This window comes from Phaenicophaeus curvirostris, chromosome 1, assembly GCF_032191515.1.
Source record: "Phaenicophaeus curvirostris isolate KB17595 chromosome 1, BPBGC_Pcur_1.0, whole genome shotgun sequence".
Taxonomy (NCBI): Eukaryota; Metazoa; Chordata; class Aves; order Cuculiformes; family Cuculidae; genus Phaenicophaeus; species Phaenicophaeus curvirostris.
This window is the reverse complement of record NC_091392.1, coordinates 159,634,712-159,649,055: the sequence shown is the minus strand read 5'-3', so window position 1 is coordinate 159,649,055 and position 14,344 is coordinate 159,634,712. Positions and strand designations below refer to the sequence as shown.

At 36.0% G+C, this 14,344-nt stretch overlaps 1 protein-coding gene across 5 annotated transcripts in view; it reads left to right on the top strand.

Annotated features, from left to right (window-relative positions):
* The window catches only part of FGF14 (fibroblast growth factor 14), a 392,265-nt gene that overhangs the window by 211,458 nt on the left and 166,463 nt on the right, over nt 1-14,344 (top strand). For 2 of the 5 annotated variants that reach the window (XM_069879281.1, XM_069879274.1), the window contains exon 2: nt 4,496-4,535. The exons of the other annotated variants lie outside the window; for them this stretch is intronic. Coding sequence is in view for 1 of the 2 variants with exons in the window: in XM_069879274.1 (XP_069735375.1) it covers nt 4,496-4,535 (40 nt within the window). In the remaining variant the exon portion in view is untranslated. The remainder of the gene's footprint in view (nt 1-4,495; nt 4,536-14,344) is intronic. 5 annotated transcript variants of the gene reach the window in all.

The window sequence follows — 14,344 nt, the reverse complement described above, 5'->3', positions numbered from 1 at the left end:
CTCATGTTTCAGAGATAGGTCAGTCTCACCCAAATAAATTGCCAGTGCTATTTTTCAGGTTTCACCTTAACTTTACTTTCATATATGCCTTCCTCTCCCACAAAAATAACTTTCCATACAATAAGCAATATAGCTCCACCTACTTGAAAGGATGAAACAGAAAGAAAATGCAATAAGGAAGGTATAAACCATCCAGTTGCATGCTACCTTAGCTCACTGGCTCTCTTAACACTTCTGAGCCCAACCCTTTTGCTTCCAGAGGGCAATAGGCTTTTCAAGCATGAGGTGTATCTGATTTTGTACATTCCTTAATGACAGCTGAGGGTGAAAAGAAGAAACATATGCAAGCCTTTATCAACTTTATTGTTCCCACATGTCACAGACTGTCTCTCTCTTGGACATGGGGAAAAATTACATTGCACCGGCTATAACCTCTGTATGTTGTCATCGAAGTATCCAGTATCACTGACATCCTGGAAGACCACAGCCAGGTAGTTGTAGCTGCCTCATTTTCTCACTGTATAAAATTTCTTAGTGCCCCAGGGTTCACTGTTTGGATTTTTTTCTCTTTCCTCTTTATTTATTTATTTATTAAACTTTTCCTGTCCTTTGCCAAACATTTTCAAGGAAACCAGGAGTTCTAGTATTTGAATGTTCTTTTTAGATGTGTGTCTTCTGCTACAGCCCATGCCAAAATGCAGACTCCATACACAGTTGGGTATATATCTTTTTAGAATTCTGGGGAAAAAAATCACTTCTGCTTTTTTTCTTGTTAAATTATGAAATCATTCCTTGGTAGCTCACTTTTTTAAATCCTCCTGTGTTTTTTGATATTTTTCTTTTTATTGCCCCGCCCCTCTCCTCCCCCGCCCCAAGTATTCTGGCAGCTGATGTGTTCTTTACAATAGATAAAGCTGCCCTTAATCTCCACTGCCAAATAGCTGGTCTTTTTGTAGCTAGTCTTTTTGTAGCTGGTCTTATTATTTAGTCATTCCCTTTTTCAATGCTCATTCACTCCCTACTCTTTTTTTTCTGAATACATTCACCACTTCCTAAACAGAACATGTCCTAGCTTGAAAAGACTGACCCTTTTTGGAGGAATAGTTGCTTTTCTTTTTGTTTTTGCACTGCCTGCTTCTGATCTAGTGTTATGGCTCTCTTCCACTCAGACCAGTGGGACCTATTATTCAAATAATTACATTTATATGGATAAAAAACTTTGCCAATAAAACAATTGTTTTGCAGAACTGTAGGATAACTCCCAAGTGGGACTGTTTTCTTCTGAAAAAAAAAAAAATCTTTCAAGTGATTTTGAGATTAACTCACAAGACCCTTTGGAATATAATATTTACCACCAAAAAATGGCCAATTAAGGTTTAGATTGAGTACAGTGTTTCAACAGATATTTCTAACATGTTATATCTTCTATATAAGGAAACCATCACTTCCCAGAAAACTTCTGCAGTAGACTTCATTGGGATCAAACATTTTTGTTCTGCAGGAGAAAGAATGGTAAGAATTTCTGTAGTTCATTTCAGTAAAAATAGGTTTATCTAAAATCAATTTTGTGGTGACTTTTGCCAAAGAACAAATTTTGCACTGTAGGATTTGTTTATATATATTTTTTGGCAAACTTTTAATTCTAAAGAATCTTCCAGGCACCACAACTGAAAAACATCTCTTACTGTGCTCTCTTTGGGTTTCATGGCCAGTAACGTGTTTTTGGCAAGAAAATGGTGTGAATTATTTGAAGTGAAGATGACTGAATGCAGAGTTTATGTGCCTAAGAGCATTATGCTTGTGTACCTGCACAGTACAGTGAGATTTGAGCATCTTTGTTATTCTCTACTATGTATGCTGTGCAGGCTTTGCTCTGATTAATCTGGGCAGGCACTGTGTATCTGACAGCAAATTGCATTTAATGATGTTGTAATCTGGCATCTAAGTATATTAGGACATTCCCACTGAATCAAATGTGCATGATGGAGGGGAGTTTGAACCTGTATGGGAATTCCAAGCCTGCTCTCCTCTCACTTCAGTGACTGATGTGTGTAAGCAAGACTTGACTGCAGCTCAAGGTGTCTATAGGGTCAAAGAAAGCTCTACAGCCAAAAAGCCAGAAACACAGCCTGATGTCACAGTTCCTGGTTATGTTCCTTGTTGAAATTTCTACCCGAGATCCTTTCTCCTTTGGAAAGCATTTCTGTAGGTCCAAGAGCAGAGATGTTTGCTGACTTTAAGATGGCTTAAATGCTCTGATTCAGATAACCTAGCCATGAATGGCATATTTAGGAAGCCAGAGGTTATTGGGTATGGTAGCTTTAGCATTTGCCTGTGTACAGTAGCTACAGGATTCAATTAGTCTTGTCCAGCCTATCTAGTGGGTCACCTGGTGATGATGGATTCTCCTGTCCTCTTGTGGTTTGTGGCTTTTCAGTTTTCTTGGCTGTCTTAACATGTCCTTGTCTGCAAATATATTTTCTTTGCTACCTGAGAATAGAAGTTTATTAAGAATTTTGTAGCTGCAACAAGCAAAATAGGTAATTTATCTTGCTTTTAATCTATTACAATTGCTCTGGGACTCACAGAATGTTTCTATTTTCTTAAGGCCTCTCTTTCTCTGAGTTTATTTATCTTTTTGGTTTTTTTGGTCTTCCACTTGCCTTCAAAGTTTACTTCTGTTGGGTTTACTCTTCAAAAAAAATGGGCTATAGAAGATGAATATTTTCAGTCTTTTCTTGGATTTTGCTTCTTCCATCATACTGCTGTTCCCTCTTGTAGTGTCTACTCCCTGTGACTTGATTATATTATTTTAAAAGAGAGTTCCAAAAGAGTTGAAAAATTTTAACCTTCATGTATTCAAGCCTTTGCATCTGGTACAGATAATTTTTTATAAATTTTTTTTTAAAAAAATTCATTCTCTAATTTGCAAGCTTCCCAATACTGTAATAATTATTCCAAAAAGTACAGCTTAATTGCATTGCATTTACTATAACTTAGTGAACAAACTGTATCTCCTGTGTGAACTGATATAGAACAGTGATTTATGTTTTTCTAAGGAACGGCTCTTCTATAATCCAGAACTAGCAGTTGCAAGAAATGTGTTTAAGGTATCAGGAAACTGCATTTCTAAAGCTTATCCTGTTGTAACATTCGACCAGTTCATGCATGAATATCTAACTTCCCCTTTCCTCTCCTTTTGGCTTAGTTGCTTGCTTATGCTTAAGTGTGTGTAGAAACAGGGAAATAACCTTTTGCAGCAAGTTATGTATTTCGGCAGATATTCTTTCAATCCTCTTGAGCTTATCGACGACCAGCTTTGACTACCTCATCCTGTTTAGTAGTAATTTCATCATATTTGTCTTATAACTACAACATCAGTTCCCTTTATATTTTTAAGTACTGAAGCTGGTTTACGTCTGTTGAGTTTTATTATTTTAGGATAGTTTTGTTATCCAGTGACCTCTGAAGGTATTCAGTATTAATTCCTCTTTCCATTAAGTTCATAAAAAAAAAGCTCTTCTCAAGAACTTTCTGTACTTGGTTTATTCAAGATACAACCTGCCAGTCAATAAGGAAAGGATAGTCTGTATTTCAAAACCTGGATATTCCAAAATTTTCTGCGTGTCTCTTTGAGCCCTCTCATTTGCTTCTACACAAACCACCACTGGAGTCAGACTTTGTTATTTTTCTGAACCAACTACTTCCAGATGAAGTCGTTTGTGTAGCATGTCTCTTTACTTTTCAGCATTATATAGGAATTGCTATACCTCTTGGTTTTCAAGAGCCATCAGATCTGCCCTGCATCTTCCCTGACCTAGACCACATTCATATAAAGATGTCTGTTTTATCCCATGAGAAAGAAAGTTTCTAGTTATACTTAAAATAAACATTGCTTAGTGCTGTGAAGATACTCCATTGGGTACAGAAAAATCTTAGGTGTCTCCCTGTTCATGAGCAGTGCATTGGAGGCATTTTAACCTTTTAGACCAAACGACTGAGGCAGCAACGTCTATGACATACAAAGCTGAGATTTGATCCTTGATACAGTTCTTGCCACTGTCTTTATCAACAAGAAGTATTGCTTAATCTGGATGGTTTTGATTGAAGAGTTCCTCAGACTGACAGTTAAGAGGAGCCTATCTCCTGATTTAATTTCTTACCACTTCTGCTTGTTGTATGGAATCTTGTTTTGTAGGGTGGGAGGAGACAGGATATACAAAAATGTAAAATTACTTGCAAGTAATTGTGTTTGTCAGAGTCTTGTTTTCTTCCATCCTACCTTCCTCCCTCTTTCTCCATTCTACATTTTACTCACTTTCTCTATAATAGTATATGTCCTAATTCTACAAAATTGGTTCCCATTTTTTAATGACTACAAGGGGGAGAAAGGGTGGAAGTTTACTGTATGTAATGCCCCTGTGATTGACAGTCTTTTTACCTCCTGCTTCCTAGTAGGTAGATAACGCTTGCTGTATGGGATCTTGTTTTGTAGGGTGGAAGAAGAGGGACGACTACAACAAACTCTAATAGTGGTATGTAATTTTCCCTTTCTCCTTTGTCTCTCCCTACTTACCAGTCTTTACACAGAATGCTCAATCATATGATGAAACCTTGTACTGCTATTTGCTGCTTTTAATAAAAACACATCTTCCTGGTTTTTTTTTTGTTAGATAATTGCCTGAAGCATTTTAAGAAAGAATGCAAACAAAATATGATATATGATACGTAGGTAGTGGGTCACTCTTGGCCACAGTGTCACTGAACTTTAACTGAGCAAGTTCTATATCCCACTGTGACATCTGAAGTCCCCTAGACATCCATTATCCTTTAAAATATTTAACACGCTACTTACTGTATTTGGTATTTTGGAGGAAAGAGCTGTGATGGGGAAAGGGTAATCATCCTTCTATTTAAAATAAAATTGACTGCATGCACAGAGTGTGCTATCTTTTTGAGAAGCTAATACTGTAGAGCTCATAGAGAAGTGCCTAGTTTTTTGGGTCATTTCATCAAAACAATGTAAACTTAAATTCTAGTTGCAGAATCTTAATTAGTTTGAATGGCATAGGGAGGCTGTACTCAGCATTGTGTAAAACCTATTGTCTGGAGGTTGGAGTGATTTTTCTCATAAAATAAAGGGGAAGATAGAAGAGTTGTATTATTTCTAAGGGTAGGACAGCACTTTTAAAAGTACCATGTTGTGTAGTGTGTGAACATTTCACCCAAAAGCACAGAGGTTATTCATAAGACATCATTTGATTTTGGTTTGGGTTTCTTCTCCCATTGTAAGGTGCAATTCTGTTTGCTTCTTAAAATGGTACAAATTAGCAGTCTTTATTAGGCAGATATACAAAGCACGATGGCAGCAGCACAAGGGTTATGATTTAAATTGAAAAAACAAATTGAGAACAATGCAACAGAGAAAAATGAATGATGTGTCAAAAACTTATTTCAAGAAAGATACCATCTTCATTACACCATTTTTTCTTAGCATCATTCTGGGTTGTTGGTTCACTATTGTCTGAGAAGGAACATGTCTGCCCAGTGAATCATTGCTAGTTTCTATGACACCCCTAAGATCTGCATAGTACAGCTACAGCAAAAACCAAGTCATATATTCAAGTTCTGAATAGCTGTGATAATTATGAAACAAAAGCTGCATTTATATTTGCCATGATGATGGGAGAGCTTTTCCATTTCTGTTGAAAACAAGAACAAAACCTAGTAAATCCTCAATAGAGGAGTAGGGAATCTGTGCTTCTCTTGGTAAGAGCACATTATGAAGCAGATCCAGTACATTAACTGATCTGTACAGATTGTGTGTCAAGAAAGTAAATGGAAAACGTAGAATAAACTTTCTCTGTTTGAGACTCAGTAAAATAGAATCTTTTATTTCCCCCCATGAACAGAAGAACCCATTATAACAGATTACTTTAATCCTCAGTATGCTTTTGCTTTTACGGACTGACACAATGCCTGTGGTCAGGATAATTCTTTTCTTTCTACTGTGAAACTAGAAACAAAAGTGGTTTGGATAATCTATCTGTGCTTGGTCCATTTCAAAGGAAGTTCAGCCTCTCTCCCCAGACTAGAGTCAAATGTAAATTCACATTGTCAATATAGAGCAAAACTCCATCATGCTGGAAAATGAGTCTCCAAAGTGTATTTTATTTAGATAATAACTGCATGTTATGGAAAAATATGAAGTAAGATAATAGAGAACTAATTAAGATGTAGAGATTTTGTACTGTTGGCATTTGAAAAAAAAAGTTAATTGCTTTTATTCTTAGGTTGTAACATTACCATTAATTTTCATGATAACTTTGTTGCATAGCCATGACACATTGAACTGAGCTGTCTGTTTGATAGAAAGTGCATGGGCTACTGAGGTGTTAAGAAAAATGGCACTTTTAATATTTCCAAGGGCATATATAATTACAAATTTTACTTGAGGTGGGTGTGGAGGGGAATTGCTTTTCTTTTTTTAAAATTTTCTTTATATGTTATCATTATTTGTCTGCATAGCCATCACAAAACCTATGGCTGTGATAGCCACCTTCTCCTCATGCAGCCTAGAAGGTTGCAAGAGGTGTTCCTGGCCTATAGTGGAGTGGCCATCATTTCCATGTTATCCTGGTTCATATTATCACAGAATCACAGAATCAGTAGGTTGGAAAAGACCTCCAGGATCATTGAGTCCTACCACTTCTAACAACCATTAACCATGCCCCTGAGCTCCTCATCCACCCATCTTTTAAATACCTCCTGGGATAGTGACTCAACCATCTCTCTGGGCAGCCTGTGCCTGTGTCCAATGACCCTTTCTGTGAATTTTTTTTTTCTGATGTTCAGCCTGAACCTCCCCTAGTGGAGCTTGAGGCCATTCCCTCTCGTCCTGTCCCCTGTCACTTGGGAGAAGAGGCCAGCTCCTTCCTCTCTACAACCTCCTTTCAGGTAGTTGTAGAGAGCAATAAGGTCTCCTTTCAGCCTTCTCTTCTCAAGGCTAAACAACCCCAGCTCCTCATAAGACTTGTTCTCAAGCTCCTTTGCCAGCTCTGTTGCTCTTCTCTGAACATGCTCCAGAGCCTCAACATCATTCTTGTGGCGAGGGGCCCAGAAAATTTTCTTTGTCTCGGTACTGTGGATGCAATGGGAATGGGTGTGGAATAGTGACTCTTACAAGTTGGAGTGGAGAGGAATAGTGGAACCTGGGGTCTCCTGGAGAGACCTTGATATCCCTGCGACAGCTAGAAATCCTGCTTAGGAGTAAAGACCTCAGTAACTGTGTTGGCTGAATTGTGAATGTAAAATATACGTTACAGTATGCCAGTCTTGTGTTTGCTGTGTTTCCTGAAAACGAAGTTGACAACAACCCTCCTAATGTGATGAAGTAGGTATGGCAATTTGCTAACAATACAACAAACGTTTTTAAGCAAAGCTTTCCTATGGACATAAGTAGATACTTAGTAGCAGGTGTGTGGGTGTATTTTCTGCCATTTGCTAGGTTTTTTGCAATTTTTCTGTTATAAATAATGAAAGGCAGTGCTTCAGAATACTGTAGGGTAGATTTTGAGAATGGATACTTAGAGTATGAAGTTTAATATATTATAAAAAATAACATTCTGCTTCTTCGGTAATACTGAATTTTTACAATGTAAATTAGAAATACAGCATGGCTGGAATTGCTTCAGTACCTGAAAACTGCTATTCATCTCTAACAAAACAGATTAAGAGCAGTTCTGTACTCATGCCTGTTTGTGGTGCAGCTGTGCTACACTTTTGGTTGGCTTCTGTTTGACCCATAGCTTGTAATTTTCTTGTTTTATGACAAGTATATTATATTTATTTTACCATGAATAGAATGATTGTTGCCTTTAAAATAATTTCTGATGTCCTCTGGTTTTGATCTTTTAGCCTATAATTATTATAATAAGTTTGTAAATATATTCATCCATTTTTTATGCCTGTTTTGAGCTCAGTAGCAGCAGTAAAAGAGGAGATTTCTTTCATTAAACACTGAGATGAGATTCTGGAAGTATTGTGAAGAGAAAACTGTTAGTCATGGACTTGATGTCTGAAAAAATAGATACCAGCCAAAGAGCAGGAGCAACCTTCTTATGCATCTAATTCCTAGGGAAGGAGAATTAACAAAATATTAGCTTTCCTGAGGCTAAGGTGAGGCAAGTGCATATGCAATGATACCTAAATCATTCTATGATTCTTTCAATACATGGAACGTATTCCCGTCTAATGCTGCTCAAAAAGATGCATGTCTTCATGCTATTGCTTCCTTTTTGTTACAGCGCCGCTGACTTTTGTGAAGCTATATCTGGCCTCCATTGCATTGCTGGAGATGAGTGATAAGAAGGGTGACAATTCAGCTCATCTCCCTTTACTCTCGCTAAGATACAGGCAATGACCATGGACTATTTATTGAGGGTCAGTAGAGAGACTGGCCCTATCAGCGGAAGCTGATCTAACTCTGAACAGAGTTCAATACCTTTCTTCATACTATGCTTATGGTGGAGGTGCGGTAAATTGTTACTTTCACATCTCAGTACAAGGAATTTGTAGCTCTAAGAGTTCTCCTGATTTTGTTCATGTGACTTTTTGGTAATTCCTTCTACATTGTAAACACGTGTTAAATTCTCTCCATAAAAGAGACTAGAAGAAGCAACATTTCTCATTTCAATATATGAGTTTTTTACCCAGTGAAAAGAACTATGCACTTTATGAAAGTTCACAACACAAAGAAGGAGTAATTATCTCAATAAAAGTTAGATTTTTTTTTTTTTTACCTTGTAAAGAAGAAAACAGAAACATTAGGCTTTATACTTTCGCCTAAAGAACTCCATGCCATCATTGTATTTTCTGGTCAAAAATTGATAACGGTCTTCCTTAGACAGAATCTAACCTTTCCAAAGTTGTCTTACACATGCTAAACTACTTTAAAAAAATAAAACTAGATATTTAATAGAGATTTTGCTCTTCAGTCCCTTCATAAAAGAATTTATCTCGTATTTAATAAATTCTAGCATATTTCTTCAACCAGCTTAAAAAAATAAAAAGAAAAGTCTGTTGTGAAAGAGAGGAAGCTTGCAGCAATATTAAACAAATACACAAACAAACATAAACACCTAATAAATTAGAAAATTGCTGTTTGGGAGGTGAATTGAGACATCAAGCCTGAGAGATATTGAATCATTAAAGATAACCAGACTTTTAGTTGTTTCTCTAAGGTAACTTAAGGAGCTCTCTTTAAGAAATGCAACTTATTTGATACCACGCAGAATAAGACTCATTTTTTTGAAGTTGGTTTTTTTTCAGCTTTTTTTGTCAAGTGTTTGTGTTAAATATGCTATTTAAAACATATCTGTCCTATGAAGCATTCAAACCCTACAGAATTATTCTAGAATTTGAAAGTTACTGCAGTTTCTCAGCTCTCGCATTGTGACCATCAATACATTTTTTCCAGCAGTATGTTTCTTTTCAAGCTATGTGCTGTTCTCTCCATTGTTTCCAAATGCCAGCCAAAGCTGCTACTGTCAATTCCTTTGTTTCTTCTGAAAACATTTACTTTCAGGAAAAAAAAAATCACTCTGAGGTAGAGAATTGCCGGTGTATGAACACACATAGAAAGTAAATTTTGCATATAAAGAGTCTTGTTATATGCTTGCTACACAGAGCAGAATAGCAGAGTCGGTTCTCATACTCTGAACCTGTAAAGGGTAAAATCAACAGGGGCAATGCTTGGATGAGTGATCTGGAAGAAAGAGTCTTTATGGTTTTGTCTGGTCTATAATCTTCATGTACACTAGAGACATACATAAGCATGTATAAATGTATTCTAAGCTCTGTCATCACTTTGGTGGTTACCTGTATTCCCCCCAAAATCAGAAGGATTATTTGACTGTTCTTTTGTAATGCTGAAGAACATTTTTAGTACATAAATAATTTCTTAGTCATCTGACTTTTAATAACCAGATATGCAAAATAGAACCATAGACGAAGAAGTTTAATTTACTACATTTTTAGCAGCACTTATATTATTTCTAACTGAAAAATAATGCGTATTTTATACTTGTGATGCAATTATATTGTTTTCTGCTTTAGACAAGAATTCTTAAGAGTTACTGAATTGTCAAAATGTAGACAGGAGGCAGGCCCATGTCTGAAAAGATTCTTGCTTCCATATCTGTCCAGCCTTGTTGATTGTTAGTATATATTTGGTATTTTACTGTTCTTCTGAGTCCTTACCTATTTATTTGACCTGATAACTATGATTACATTATTTCTATTTGACCTACAGAGTCTCGAATGTTAAACGTATTTATTAAGTGTATCAGAGTCAAGTGATTTACCATGGAAACCTAAGGCTTCCCAGTCTTCATGTGATATTCTTGGAACCTGTTTTATTAATAACAGAGTTCATTTTACCATCTGCTTAATACCACTGATTTTATGTGAAGCAAAGGAGGTGAGATTGAGTACATGCTTTTTAAAACACCACTCCTTGAAAAAGTTTGAATAATAACCCTCTTTATCAAAGGCAAGAGCACAACTGATTAGCTTTGTGACTTTATCATTTTTCACACTGCTGCTTATTCCTTTCATTAAAGTATCAAAATCACATGACTGAATTTGCAAAGGTCCTGACTTGCACCCTGCAAGTCAATAGGAGCTGGGGCAGTCAGCCCTCTAAATATAAATGGCCTGATTTTTATACTTTGGAGGAATTTTCACTCAAGCAAGAAAATTGTCACTGCCAGATGGTGATGGAAACATTACCATAGCAAGGGGACATTAACAAAGATGCATTTAGCAAGGCATGTTGCCATAGTTACAAGATGCTAAGCGTTTTCAAATAAGTAAATAAATAAAATTAGATTGTATTACTTTGATAGTTCAATGGCAAAAAAAAAAGTAATTTTGAATGACTTTTCTTTTTGGAAATGGATGGGGTTTTTCTATATTTGCTTAAAACTTTGTTACAACACTCTTGCTGACTAAATGCATTTCTTTCTATATAAATACCCTTATCAGTTGTATTTATTGTTATTCTAGATTGAATCCTAGTACTTCCTTCCTTTCCTTTCTCCGTTCTTCCAGCATATCTGTACAACTGAACAGAGCGTACAGTTCATAAGATTTGTAAACATCCTTTATGCTTTGATAGCAGAATATGACAAGCAGCAAAATTAACGTTGGTGTTCTAACAGCTCTTGAGTGGCCTCCCACTGTGTTAGTTACCACACAGAGGGAGTTTCATGGAAATGTGCCTAGAAGTGTCTCAGATCTGGTATTTGTCACCATAAAGTGGGACAAATGAAGTTTTAGAGGAGGGGAGAGTTTGCGGTACAGAGGAATGTTAAAGCAAGCATACTTTGATACAGGAAGGAGTAATAGTGTGTTTGTTAGCCATATGGTCAAAGAGAACATCTGTACTGTTTGGGCTGTACAATGAAGGTTGTGGTTTTTCTTAACATCTTGTAAAAGCTGTTTGACCCATACTGAAATTTGCAGAACATTTACAAACCAACATATTTACATGGACCAGGGAAAGCAAGGGAAAAGCAGAACAAGGGGAGAAGGCTGCCGCTTGAGTACTTCTCTCTTCTTTCACTAGAGGTAATCATCAGGCACCACTTATTTAAACAAACATTTTGACCTACTAAATCAACACAGAAAAGGTTAAGGCCAATCTGGTAGGAGTTTAAAGGTGAGAGATTTCTCATCGTTGCAAATAAGAGAAAATTGAGCTTGTCTTTGATCAGTGGATTCAGTTTTCCGTGTGTTTGAAAATAGTGTCCTGACAAAGGCCTGAAAATGCAGAGATTTTGCACTGGGTGGTTCTCAAAATAGTTTGAAAACTTATTGGTTTATGCAGGTATTTTGGTGAATCTGCCACTGTTGCAACCAAATAATTTTCCTTTAAAGTGTTCACTACCAACCTGAACATATGGAATATTGGTATTGCTCCCATAGCTGGGCTCTCCTTCCTGCAGGATCACACTGTGTGTTGTATTGGAACCATCTGTCGCTATTTTAAATATTTAGATTAATGGTCTAACACTAATCCAGTGTCTCAAACTATTAATTGCTCTAGATCTGTAGAAGGGGAGACAAAAAGAAACTGATTTCCTCCAGGAAAAGTAGCTCTAATTTGATTTTTCACTTAAAATATTTTCTAGATCAGGGCCAAATACACTAATGCAGTTCAAGCAAGCAAAGTATTCAGATGTGAATAATCCATGAATATACACAACAAATCATACTTAATTACATTTTGATGTCTGGATAGAAGCCAGTATGTTTTGTCAAGTCTCACAGGGAAACTGCACAGGCTATTTATGCATCATTTCATAAATTGTTTTACCACCATGCTTCATTCTGTTCTTCAGGCATACTTTAAAGCTGACATCACTTGTTAAGACCAGCATCGTATTAAACATGAAACACAAATTTCAGTATGAAAGCATCAAAAGTATCCCAGTAAAACTTCTTCACTCAGAAATCAGAAGATTTTTTATATCATCTTGGATGTATCTTTTTCTTTCAATGTAGTAAATTTCATCCATTAAGAGCTTGTTGTTATTTGATTTAATTTGATTATATTAGGTAGTCTTAGAAACAACCTCTAGTCTTCTTTATAGAATTTTATGCATTAAATTTACTAATTATTTTGCATTTGTGAAATATTAGCATCGTATCTTGAAAGAATGTGGTATCTGACTGTTATAACTGTGTTAGCATTTAGTGATTATAACGCATAGTTGTCCTGAAGGAACAATTTGTCATCTGTCTGCTAAGAAAATGCTTTAGTTTAATAAAAAGCTGTTCTTTTCTTACATGTGTAACTCACTTCACTACAAGAGAAAACACACTATTTCTGCATTTTTTGTCATGCAGGTCTGCAAATCCAAATTAAGTAAAGTAAATCTGACTGAACCAAACAAAATATCAGGAGGAACTTGAAAATGCATGCTAGAAAATGACAATAGTATTTTCTTTTTCATCAGTGATAGTGAGTCTGTCCTGGTATTAAGTAAATATTCGTACTGACTCAAACCTGTGTGAAGCCTTAAAGTAGAAGAGATGTCTCCCATGGAGTATATAGACATCCATGTCATAAGCAGTGTCATCTTAGGCCAATTACTTCCTTCTGTATGCTCATAATCTCAAAAAATGTATGGTTTCTTGCTTGAGGCAGTCATCCTTCTGCCTTGAGGTTCTCCTCTTGTTGCAGGTAGTATTGTCAAGACATTGCTAACAAGCCTCTGTAAATGTTTTTTTGTCCTTTGTGAAATGAATTACTTGTCACAGAGCTTGGTATCAAGTGTCTGAGACTTCTTATTTGTGAATCTACTTGGAGGGAGTTTCATTAGTTCTGCTCTGATGGAAACTGGCCTTTTTGGTGTTCTATGCATTTTTAAACTAGTTTGCAATGAAAATGAAGTTCCATCCATTATAAATTGCCACAGTTAAATTGTGTTATCTAAAACTATTTCTTAAAAAAACACTTTAACCACTTTGGAGTAAAGAAAAGTTGAAACTGGAAGATGAAGGATAGGTAATATATGGATACGTTTGAGGAACCTGGAAAGTATATGATCTGCATGGTATTTGCATCTGTACCTTTGAGGTACTTTGCTCATTTGGTGGCAGCAAGAGGGATAGTGGAGGAAGAGAGAATGTGGGAAAGTAGGCTTATATTTCTTTCTTTTTTTTTTTTTTCTGGGAACTTAGATTCTTAAATAATAGCAGTAGTTATTACCAAAAATCATTTTTATCGATATTTCTTAATTCAGGCAATAGATTTTAATTTGCGTTTTACCAGACAGTGTTCTCATCATTGGTTTTATAAATACTAAATATATAATCTTCATTTGCAAGGAAGATTCAGTGAAAGTTACATGTTTGTATTAAACCCCCCACTTTTGTGGAAGACATAGCAGATCAGATAAATGTCTACAGTTGTGATGAGCTGTTTCTATTGCAAAAAAAGTATGAAAGAAAAATATTTTTGTTAAATGTGAAAATTTTTGTGACAACTTGTGACTTTTTTATTCCCTTCTTTTTTGTTATTGTGAAAACAAGGCATTGCTTTGTTTTGTTTGTTTGGTTTGTAGTTCTGCTGTAACTGTAGCTGTTCAAACCTTTCACTTAACATAAACAAAGTCTTGCTAAGTGTTAGAGTTTTAACCTGAAAGGTTTATGTAGGAAAGTAGGGCTTACTTGCTCTTAAAACATGAAATGTGGGGTGATAGCCTGGCTGCCTAGTTGGAAGAAAACTTGCGTTTGTTATATATTTTTTGTGTCATCAGGCTCATTACATGTACTT